The sequence below is a fragment of the Musca autumnalis genome, unplaced genomic scaffold (genome assembly GCF_047663935.1).
Source record: "Musca autumnalis isolate F117 unplaced genomic scaffold, ASM4766393v1 scaffold_1, whole genome shotgun sequence".
NCBI lineage: Eukaryota > Metazoa > Arthropoda > Insecta > Diptera > Muscidae > Musca > Musca autumnalis.
In genome coordinates, this window is record NW_027411644.1 from 11,870,529 (window position 1) to 11,883,089 (window position 12,561).

The following is a 12,561-nucleotide window of genomic DNA, read 5'->3' on the forward strand; positions in this document are numbered from 1 at the left end:
TAATAGATAGGCATCCAGCCCTAGAAAGCGAGCCGCCAGAACTGGATTGGTCCACAGTGGCTCCGGTGTCAGCTCTGTCGGGTTTGCAGGACATGCGAAGAGGTGCCGAGTGATGTGCGGTGTTTGGCCGCATTTAGGGCATGTATCCGTTATCTCGGGATTCAGGAGCAGAGATAAATGTTGAGGTACCTAGAAATACCAGATCGAAGTTGAGGTCTGGAGATGCTAGCGTGGTTTGGGTGATCCCGTTTAGTGCATTTGATCGCATGTTGTCTTGTGAGGAGGGTACAGTGTACCGGGAGAAGTTTTGCTTCATGGTGAAGGTGATTTTCTGGGGCCTTGGAGTGGCATCCAGTTGCGATACGCAATGCGGTGTTTTGCACCCTTTGAAGATTTCCCCATTGTGTGCCACTTAGACCAGGTGACCATATAGGGGCAGCGTAGTCCATGAGTGGGCGTCCTATGGCCTTGTAGGTGGTTAAGATGGTCTCTTTATCTTTGCCCCAGGTGCTACCGGCAAGAGCTTTGAGAATTTTATTTCTTTTGCCCACGTTCCCCGCTACTACTTCAGCGTGTTTGCAGAAGTAAAGTAGATTATGAAATGTTACACCCAGTATTTTGGGGTTTTTGGTCTGTCCGCGGATGTGTATGTTGAGTTGCGCATTAACTTCTTTGGTCCACGATGTGAGGATGGTGGCTGAGGACTTAGGGCAGATAGTTGTAGGTTTCTGCCTTCAAAGAAGTCTTTGAGTAAAGGGAGGTAACCATTTAGGTCTGACTCTAAGTCTGAGATTTTCCTGCCTGTTGACATGACTGTGCAGTCGTCAGCGTAGGAGATTAAATGCACCTTCTCGGGTGGGTTCGGGGCCTTCAACACGTAGAGGTTGAAAAGCAGTAGTGATAAAACTCCACCTTGGGGAACCCCATGCTTGTTCTTCCTGGGTGGTGATGTTTGTTCTCGGAATTCTACATAAGATTGCCTTCCAGCCATGTAGTTTACCAACCATCTATTTAGGTAGTTAGGGACATAAGTCTCCATAACGTCCTTCAGAAGTATGGTGTGGTTAACTGTATCAAAGGCCTTGGACAAGTCTAGGGCCACTAATATGGTTCTTTTGTGTGGTCTCTTACTGTTTAGTCCTTCAGTGATCCTGGTCGTGACTTCACTGAGGGCTGTTGTGGTGCTTCTTCCGGTTCTGAAGCCATGTTGGTGGTCGGCCAGATGGAAGTGCTCAGTGAAGTGGTAGGAGGATTGACTCAAGGATCTTCACGACTGGGGATAGGAGGGTGATGGGTCGGTATGAGTTTCCTAAGTGCGCGGGTTTACCCGATTTTGGGACTGGGACTATCTTTCCGATCTTCCACATATCGGGGACCTCTAAGGTGCTGAGACAGAGGTTAGAGGTGCATGCAAGGTAATTTGCACCGTATTGACCAATGTGCTTCAGCATCTTCGTTGTCAAGCCATCCGGACTAATTGCTGTGGAGCTTTTGGCGGCTTAAATTTTTATAAGCACATTATCCGTTGTGATGGTGGCTGGGTCTGTGTTTGACTTTAGGGCACGGGAGGATCGGCGTAGCCTTCTTCTTTCGCGGTCTGGTGTTGATGGATGTTCAACAAATTGCATGCAAAAGGCGGGTGCTGTCTTAGAATGGAATGCCTTTCCTATTCAAATAATCAGTGATTTCCGTGATTTTCCGACCAAGCCCATTACAATTCCATTGGAGGATTTTTATGCCTTGAGCATTGTTGATGTTAGTCGAGGTGTTGTTTGTCGGGGTTGTGTTATCGCCAGGGGGATTGCAATGGTTTGGTGGGTTATTGTAGTGTTTAAGGGGGGGTGTGTGCGGCAGTGTCGATGGAGATCTTCGACAGCAGGGGCCGATGAAGTCTGGGGAGTGTTAGGCTGAGTTCCTAAGGCCTGAACACTAGGCCGGGGCGATTTGAAAACCTTAATGGGCCCTTCGCGTTTCTGCTTCCTGGGGTTGAACTGAGCAAAAAAGTCTACTGGACCATATGTCTACGATGAAAATCGAGCCTCCCGATTTTGACTTTAAGTTTTTTATTGACGTTTTTTGGATATTTTGGCATATAACAGCCAAACCATTGAGATTTTCGATCCAACACAAAGACAAACATTGTAGCCAAGACAGTAATTGAAAACTCTCTAATACATCCCAAAAGCATTGGAACGCTCCTTCAGGCAGTTTTGGCCTTAAGATTGTGCAAACTGTTCGGAAAATGTCGATAAATGACATTGTGCTACAAAATTTGACCCGAAAAATATTCAAGTGTTCTGATGCAAAATTATATTGTGTTGGAATCCATGGACAACGACAATGCCCTTATTTCGTTTGGGTCACTTCGTTTTATTTTTTTATAACGGTAAAAATAGTGAAAGTCTGGGTTTCTTACATTTTCAAATTTAAACGGGCATATCTTATTTTTTTCACAACGGATTCCTTTTGATCCTTCTTCCTTTTAAAGGGGTGAATAATGTCTTTTGAATAAGCTATTATTGTTTTAAATCGGTTAACAAATGGCTAAGTTATAGTGGTTTATGTCTGAAAAACCCCACAATTTTCAAATTTAAACGGGCATATCTTATTTTTTTCACAACGGATTCCTTTTGATCCTTCTTCCTTTTAAAGGGGTGAATAATGTCTTTTGAATAACCTATTATTGTTTTAAATCGGTTAACAAATGGCTAAGTTATAGTGGTTTATGTCTGAAGAACCCCACAAAAAACTTATAAAGGAATTTCTCAGAATTTTCAAAAATATAATGTTTTTTGGTTTTGTTCAATATTTATTTTGAAAATTATGAGAAATTCCTTTATAAGTTTTTTGTGGGGTTCTTCAGACATAAACCACTATAACTTAGCCATTTGTTAACCGATTTAAAACAATAATAGGTTATTCAAAAGACATTATTCACCCCTTTAAAAGGAAGAAGGATCAAAAGGAATCCGTTGTGAAAAAAATAAGATATGCCCGTTTAAATTTGAAAATGTAAGAAACCCAGACTTTCACTATTTTTACCGTTATAAAAAAATAAAACGAAGTGACCCAAACGAAATAAGGGCATTGTCGTTGTCCATGGATCCCAACACGATATAATTTTGCATCAGAACACTTGAATATTTTTCGGGTCAAATTTTGTAGCACAATGTCATTTATCGACATTTTCCGAACAGTTTGCACAATCTTAAGGCCAAAACTGCCTGAAGGAGCGTTCCAATGCTTTTGGGATGTATTAGAGAGTTTTCAATTACTGTCTTGGCTACAATGTTTGTCTTTGTGTTGAATCGAAAATCTCAATGGTTTGGCTGTTATATGCCAAAATATCCAAAAAACGTCAATAAAAAACTTAAAGTCAAAATCGGGAGGCTCGATTTTCATCGTAGACATATGGTCCAGTAGACTTTTTTGCTCAGTTCAATCCCAGGAATCAGAAACGCGAAGGGCTCATTAAGGTTTTTTTGCTTCCACACAAATCGCCCCACCCTACTGAACACCTTAGAGGTAGTTTACACTATATATCAATGTCATATGACACGAAATAAAAACATTCCATATCTACCCACACAGGCAATGTGAAGACGTAATTCTATTACATTTCTGCTGGTGTGGACGCACAGAGTAAATGGCGTAAGGAAAATCTCCAATATTGCACATATTAGCGAAAATATAACGATGGAAAATTTCATGTCATATGACATTTACATATAGTGTAAACTACCCCTTAGGTGTGTTTCGGTGTGACAGGTAGAGCATTTGACTGGAGCGGGAGGAAGAGATGAGGATGAGGCAGGATTTGCACAAAGTGGACACCTATATGCGTTGGTGTAGTCTCGAGCCCTCCTGAGTCCCGAGCATTTGAGATGTGTCCATTCTAGACATGTGTTGCACATCACCGAGCATCCTCGCGTGACCTGCCGCGAGCAGACTGGACACACATATTGCACTGGACCTGGATTGCTTTCGATGTCACCGGCACAGAGGAGAAGGAGGCTGAGCAGGCAGGCCGGTGTTGTCTGCTCAGTTAGGGGAAAAATGATAGGGATAGGTGTAGGAAGATGAAAGGGAATAGATATACGTTCTTTGATTCCTGTATTGGCAAGGTATTCCTTGCGTCGGTCCCGGAACATAGATCCAACTGCTGTGAGGACCGTCTGCGTAGAGGTTACTGAGTTTGTTGAGGAAGAAACAGAGGGGTGGCTTGACACAGTCTTCCATCCCGAGGTCCGAGGATTGGGAGCCTCGTCTTGCTAGCCCATCTTCTATCATTGTGTTCATTGAACAACAGTATAAAACAGTTGATGACCTCTACGGCAATTTTGATCTCAGCCTTATTGAGTAGAAATAAGAAAGAAATTCTACGACTTGATATAACTGGCCAGATAAGTCTAGGGTTCGTTATGACTTGTATCAGCCCCAAAAAGACCGGCCCAGTTGCCTACTTCAAATTTGGATCCTTCTGTATAAAGCTTTGCGGAAGTGGCCTTCTATGGGTACAGTCGCTTCCATAAATCAAGATCTTAGCGACTCTGAAAGTGAGTATTGATGAGAGGTAATCGCTGATCTCCGGTGGGAAGGCTCAGGCAGCCCACTTTGTGGAGGAGAGTATCCAAAATGCCAGTGCCGGTGATTAGGATCACAGAAACTAAGATGGCATGTATTTCAGAAATATAACATCCTTCGGTCTCCGTTACGATTTGTTTTCAACCAGTTTATTCCAAGGTAGGATAGCCTACCATCCCTAGATGGTAGCAGCTGAAAGCAGCTTTGGCGAATAATTAGTGTAACGTCTCTCTCTCTCTTAAAGCTGGGTACACATTGTCAGTTTTGAATGACAGGTTTGTTGTTGCTTGCTAGTGTGGCCGTTCATTTTTGTCATACATCATGCAACCACAAAATATTTTGTGGTTGCTGGACGGTTGGACAGTTATCGATAATTTCAAAAAATCGTCATTCAAAACTGACAATGTGTACTGTACTTAAGACATATTGCCATGATATGATAGGTTGCCAAGGATTGACCGACCAACAAGCCATTTGGATCGCTATTTGTAGTGGAACACCTCTATCGGATGGATCGGCATGAATGGACTGACGAACAATACATTTCGACCGATTTAAGATTAGGATTTCTGTTTTTGAGCAACTTCTTTTTTTACAATCCATCAGTACTGGAGAAATTGTTAGCGACCTTGGACATAGATTTTTTATTCACAAAAAAAAAAAAAATTGTCGATTGTGCCATTGCTAATTTCCGATTCATCACATAAATATCTCTTTAAACATTATTTGTAAGTAAGTACATCTTCATATGGGAATAATTCCCTGCACAGCTTATTAATAGCTTTATACGTTTCGCAGCTTTTAGAAACATCGGAAAGCTGATAGCTGATTTATTATCCATTGGCACACGAAAATCGCACTGCTCGCAAAGCATGATTAGTAATTGGTACGAAATTGTGAAATTCGGCAATATATTTAGCAGCCACATGATGCTTACTTGATTTCAATTATTTCGCATTTTTCCCATAGAACAATACAATGTAACATTCGAAGAATGTTTTATACCAACATTAACAGCAAAGCTGAGTTCAAAAGGTAACATAAATGCCCCCTTCTTTCCTCACATATTCCAAATTATCACTGAAAGAAAACATTTTTACATCCTCCACAGAATTACCAATAGAAAAAACACATTTCTTATTACCCAATGAAACAACGGATAACACTTCTATGTCATCAGCAAATGAAACATTTGCCGATTGTCAAGATGGAAATGATGATGCTGCTGCTGGGCTAGAAGACAAAGATCCCTTGGCCACAACATTTGCCGAACAACCTACATTAAACACCACGGTTGAAGTGGGTGATGGCGAATGTTTTGAAAGTGCCTTACAGGATGATTTTAAAGATTCAGCTGTGGGAGATATCACAATGGATGCTGGTGGTAATCAAACGCAGGTCACTGAAGAAATTGTTGCATCTCAACCGCAAATAGATCTACATCCCTCACTTGATTATGAGGAAGAGCCCATGGATGTGGATATGAATGCCACCATGGAAATGATACAAAATTCTGCCCAAAATATCGAAAATGTAGAAAAAGCCATACAGCAAGCTGAACATATTTTGCAAAACTTGGAAGGACCAACCCAACCAATTGCTTCTGCAACCATGAGGGCGGAAGAGGATGTTAAAATAATTGGTTCCATTGCCAGGCCCACAGAATCTTCAAAAATGTTGTTTGTCGTTAATCCAGCTAATGTGATGTCTGGAGCCATATCCCAACAACATTTAGAAATGGAAAAATCCAATCATGACATCTCGTTGAATAAAAGTATTGAACTGCCCTTGAATAAGTCCAGAACTCTGAGTTCCGAATGTGTTATCACAACAGTTAACAATGACTGTGAAACTGTGGAGGCTGGAGTACAGGAAACTCTTAATGTTACCAAGGAGTCACAGTCTTCAACATCGGCAGATCAAAAGAATCTAACCATTAATGCTATGAACACAAGTAACTCTATCAGTGTGTCATGTAAAAGTCCCACTTCAAAATTAAATCTAACCACATCTATAAGCAGCTCCACAGGCAGTCTTAAATCGTCGGCCCCAAATTCTCCATCTTTCCCAATTAAAAACACAACAAATGGCAGCTCCTTCCCACAGTCTCCAAAACTTAAGATGGGCCAATCAAAACCAACATTTTTGGAAAAGTCTGATTATGTGGCAAGTTTGGAGAGTAAAACTGACACTATCGATGTGGATTCAGCTACAAATATGAATGGCACATTTGTCCAACCCTCTCAACCAGTTAAAAATAAAAATCGCCTTACTTTTGGTTTGGATCAACCAAGCGCTGTGCCTGCTACAGAGGCGGATAATAAGCGCCTTACGTATACCATAGATGAATCTTCTCAAAGTATGGCAACGTCTAATACCACAGACAATAAGCGTTTAACTTTCAATGTTCAATCAGAGGAAGTTCCCTCACAATTGGGTAGTACAACATTCCCAACTAAAGATAAATCGCAAAATACTAGACGTACTTTTTGTATTAATGATGTTTCAGATCAACCAACTCAACCGGCGCCAGAGTCCAAGGCAAAACAAGATTCGAGACGTACCTTTAATATATCCCACGAAGAATCGACACCAATGGATACAAGTTATGCTGCCATGGATGTTGATGATAATTTACCACAAAATGCCACCATGGCAATTGATCCACGACCAAATTCCCCAGCCTTAAATATTACTAAGCCTGTAGCATCTGCTTTCAATGAAACCATTACCCGTTCACAATCACCACCATTGCCCACATTGCAGCAAAGATCACAATCGCCAGCTTTGCAAAATCAAACAATAACTCTACCCACAATGCAAAAAAGATCCAATTCACCTCCTTTACCCACAATGCAAAGGCAGCAGCGGTCACAATCACCTTCATTACCACCAACGGCTGACATGAATCGCACCAAATGTATTGCTAATGAATCTTCAGAATCCCTACATTTCATACAAAAGCGGCCATCCATTCATAGATATAGTGGTGGCGGAGATGTTCTTTCCGAAAAGGAACAATCAAATATCAAAATGAAAGATGAAAAGGATATTTATTATGAAAAATCTACACCTTCTCCCATGGATGAAGTGTTTACAGCTGTCTCAGCTACTTCTACAACTTTGACAAATACTTCGGGTTTCTCGGCATTTGAACAAAATTCACCAACAACATCTGCCATGAACAGAAGTTTGGGTCAACAAATACCTGATGATGAGTTCCAGGGCAATAGTAATCGTAAGTACAGACTACATTTTTTATGTATAAAGACAATTTTTTTATGTTTTGTGTTCATATATATGGTGGATGTTGGGTGTATATATTTTAAATTAAAAACTTTGACCTTTTGGTAGGGTAATCTCATTTTCAAGGGGTCTCATATAACAACAACTATTACATATATGCAAACAATTATTTCTAAAAGGCTGAATAAGTTTTTAATTGCAATTAAAGTTCTCAAGAATGTGACAACCTTTTGCAAATTAAGTTGGGTTGATATTATTTTTCCAAAGGATTTAAGAATGTGTTTAGATCCAAGTTGCCCTTGGCAAACTAAAGTATTGGGTCAAATCTATATCAAAGGAGGAGGTAAGAGCATATGCTCTGAGTTCTTTTACGCGCTTTCGATCTGTATTTTTCCACACTTAAAAAAAATCTCTTTTTATACCCTCAGCATTTAGGATAACGAGGGTATATACACTTCACGCTGTGCCTGAACCAACTGTAAATGGAAGGGGCTTACACCTGATTCTGAAACTACAATGTTCATAGATGAGAAAAATAAAAAATCGCCGGAGGGCTATTTGAATAAATCGCGTTCAAAGTTCACATTTTTATGGGTTTTTTTAGTTTTTCACGATTTTGCATGGAAACCGCAAGTCCTATTGAAATAGGATTAGAGTAAATGTTGTAGCTGTAAAAATTCTCTACAAGATTGACATTTATGATATATTCGTAGGTTTTACCATTTTTGAGATATAGAAGTTGAAATTGGGACAATGCATTGACTGTATCGCCTCCTCATAAAACAATGTCATTCATGACTGCAATTTCCCAACTTAAACATATCGCACCTGTTCAACAAAAGGGAAGCAACTCAAAAATTCTTACTTTTCAGTAGAGACAAAAACCTGTTCATACATAACTAGTAACTCTGAGGACACGAAGAGTGGAATAACGGTATTTTTTTTGACGAAAGAGTAGACAAATCAATGGGAGATTTTTACAGTGGATGGAGTTGATCATTATCTATCGTTTTTTATTAAAAAGTGAAAATTTCAAAATTTTGAGTTACTACCCTTTTGTTGGACAGGTGCGATATATATCTCAAAAATAGTACAACCTAAGAGAAAATTACAAACGCCAATCTTGTAGAGAATTTTCACGGCCCTAAGATTTTTTTACGATAAGGCTTACTTGCAAAAACGTGAAACTTACTTTGCTGTCCCATTACAGAACATTTGTTCCATAGGCCGAACTAAGAAAAGATCTCCATTTCTCTCCATTTGTTGCTTCGCACTCTGGAATACCGCGCCTTTTCATCTCATCATCCACTTGTTTGCGCCATCTATTTCTTGGCCTGTCAATTCTGCGTGCACCGCCAAGCGGTCCGTATTTATACGCCTTTTTAACGGGTTCATCATCGCTCATTCTTATGATATGGCCTAGCCAACGCAATCGTTGCATCTCGATACCTTTAACAATATTGATGTCGTTGTATAGCAGATACAGCTCGTGGTTCATGCGACGTCGATATTCACCGTCAACGCAGATTGGTCCGTAGATCTTTCGAAGAATTTTTCTCTCAAACACACCAAGCACTGTCATGTCTGCTTGCGCAAGTACCCAGGCTTCGGAGCCATACATCAGCACGGGTAGTATGTATCAGTGTTTTGTAGAGCGTTATTTTTGTTTGACGAGATGTGGCTTTGTTTTTAAACTGCTTACTTAAACCAAAGTAGCATCTGTTGGCCAATACAATTCTTCTTTTTATTTCACAACTGATGTCGTTTGTTGTGTTTACGGAAGTGCCGAGGTAGACGAAGTCTTTTACTACCTCAATATTATAGGAACCAACTTCCACAGTCGGTCCGAGCTCAATGGACGCATTGCGCGTCGACACCATCAACTTGGTCTTCTCACCGTTTACCGCCAGACCCACTTTAGCAGATTCTCCTTCGACCTTCATAAAGGTATCAGTTACTTCTTTTACTGATCGACCCATGATGTCTATATCATCAGCATAAGCAAGTAACATGTGACTATTGGTGTAGATTGTGCCACTTCTTTTGACGTTTGCCTCTCGTATAACCTTTTCCAGCAGGATGTTTTGGTACCAAACTCTTCGGAGAGGTTCTTTCCTATTTTAACTGAGGACCTCGTGTCAGTTAAAGTCATTTTACAAAGGCGGATGAGCTTTGCGAGGATACCAAATTCAGACATGGCTTCGAATACCTTTGAACGCAGAAGGCTGTCGAAGGCTGCTTTATAATCGACAAAAAGGTGGTAGGTATCGATCTGCATCTCCTGGGTCTTCTCCAGGATTTGACACAGGGTAAATATCTGGTCAATGGTGGACTTGCCAGGTCTAAAGCCGCATTGGTATGGTCCAATTATCTCGTTGGCCATAGGCTTTAGTCGTTCGCACAATATCCCTGACACGATCTTGTAGGCAATAGGGAGTAGAACTATGCCCCTATAGTTAGAGCATACAGTCTTATCTCCCTTCTTGTTGACGGGGCACAGGATACTCAGGTTCCAATCGTCGGGTGGTACTCGTCCTTCCTGCCAGATGGTGCTAACTAGCTGATGCATACACCTTATCAGCGTGTCGCCTCCGGTTTTGAACAGCTCGTCTGGTAAGCCATCGGCTTCTGCTGCCTTATTATTCTTCAGCTGATTTATTGCTGTCCTTACCTCATCTTGACTGGGCGGTATACATTCAATACCATCTTCTGGGATTGGGACTGTGGTATCTTCGTCGTCTTCGCTGCTATTGGATACAAACAGTTTTGAAAAATGTTCTTTCCATATCCTGAGTACACTATCTGTATCAGTTACCAAATTACCTTACTGGTCTCTACAGGAGGATGTGCCTGTACCGAAGCCATCAGTTTGATGCTTGACTCTTTGGTAGAATTTTCGGAGTTCATTCTGGCTCCTGTACATCTCGATTTTTTCACACTCCCGCTTTTTCATCTCTCTTTCCTGCGGAAAAGACGTTTCTCCTCTCTCCTTTTCTCCCTGTATCTATCTCGTGCTCTACGCGTTGCTACGGATTGTAAAGTAGCCCTATATGCCGCAATTTTTCTCTTCGGTGGCAGCACGACACTCCTGATCATGCCATGGATTCCTTGGTGGAGGTCTATGATATCCAAGTATGGATTTTGCGGCTGTTTGCATGGAGTGGGCAATATTTTGCTATTGTGTTGTTATGTTATCGGGATGAGGAGTGCTTCGATTAAGCAATTGGGCTAGTTGAGTGGAATATGCTGTGGCTATCTGTTGTGATTGCAGCTTACCGATGTCTAACTTTCGTGTTGTGTCTGTTCGTACTTTGTTTGCTACGTTTAAGCGGGTGCGTACCTTTGCTGCAACAAGGTAGTGGTCCGAATCAATGTTTGCGCCTCGGAACGATCGTACATCCAACACGTTCGATGAATGTCTTCCATCTATCACAACATGATCAATTTGATTTCTTGTTTTCTGATCTGGAGACAGCCAGGTGCCCTTATGAATATCGAGATGATTAAATCTGGTACTGCTAACTACCATGTTTTTTGCAGCTGCAAAGTCTATCAGCCTCATACCATTGTCAGATGTTTCACTGTGGAGACTGAATTTCACGACTGTTGGGCCAAAGATATTCTCCTTTCCAATTTTGGCATTAAAATCGCCTAGAATGATTTTGATGTCATGGGCAGGGCAACGGTCATATGTTTCTTTGGTCTGTTCGTCCTTTTCTTCAGTGGGAGCATGAGCGCAAAAAAAGCTGATGTTGAAGAATTTAGCTTTTATTCGGATTGCAGCAAGTCTTTCATTCACTGGGGTGAATCTTGATACCAGATGTTTTAGCCTCCGACTAACTACGAATCCGTTTGGTTGCTTTGTGTCAAGGCAGCTAAATACAGTGTGTCACCTTTAGGTGTTGTTGTGACGCCTTTCTCAATCCATCGTATTTCCTGTATGGCAGTAATATGGGCCTTGTACTTTTCAAGTACGTCTGCCAATGCGAAAACTACACCTTCTCTATAAAGAGTGCGAACATCCCAAACGTTTGCGGGGTTCGTCAACTTTAGAGGGGTTTGTTTTTCTTTTCTTTCGTTTTTCATAGTAGGCTGTTTTTTCTTGGGGAGCGTAGGTTACTTACCCGACGCCCAAACCCAAGTTTTTAACGTTCTTATGGGTGAACGCACGGCACATGTTAGCTCACTACCTTTAACGGGTGTTAAAGGCAGTTCCCCAGGTGACACCACGGGGAGATCAGTGTCCACTTGAGATGAAAGAGGCACCAAGATAAATCCTGGGCTTTGCCATGTTAAAACCGGTCAGGACCGTTCCTTGGTATCTTCCATCCCCTACGTCACCCAAATCGTGGAACCCTAACATAAAAACCTAAAAATGTGACTTGAACTTCTATATCTCAAAAATGGTAAAACCTAGGAGCTAATTAATAAGGGCAATCCTCAAGAGAATTGTCACATCTAATTCATTTTCTTTAGCTCCATTTCGTTAGGAATTGCGGTTTCCAAGCAAAATCGTGTAAACCCAAAAAAACCCTAAAAATGTGATCTTTGATCGCGATTTATTTAAAAAGCGCTCCAGCGATTTTTTATTTTTGTCATCTAAAAACTTCCCAGGGGTAAAAACCTTCCATTTACAGTTGGTTCAGGCGCACCGTGACTTTCATGGACGAATTACGATTAAGATAATTTGAAGTCGATTTAGTCCTTTCCGTCCATCTGGCTAGCTGGAAC

General features: G+C 41.1%; 1 protein-coding gene across 43 annotated transcripts in view; it reads left to right on the forward strand.

The window, feature by feature from the left end:
• tacc (transforming acidic coiled-coil protein) overlaps positions 1-12,561 on the forward strand; it is a 141,379-nt gene that overhangs the window by 66,310 nt on the left and 62,508 nt on the right. For 15 of the 43 annotated variants that reach the window (XM_073966144.1, XM_073966136.1, XM_073966195.1 and 12 more), the window contains 2 exons: positions 5,554-5,619; positions 5,696-7,822. The exons of 15 other annotated variants lie outside the window; for them this stretch is intronic. In XM_073966144.1, the coding sequence (XP_073822245.1) occupies positions 5,554-5,619; positions 5,696-7,822 (2,193 nt within the window). The remainder of the gene's footprint in view (positions 1-5,553; positions 5,620-5,695; positions 7,823-12,561) is intronic. 13 more of the 43 variants (XM_073966150.1, XM_073966160.1, XM_073966261.1 and 10 more) reach the window with 1 other exon arrangement.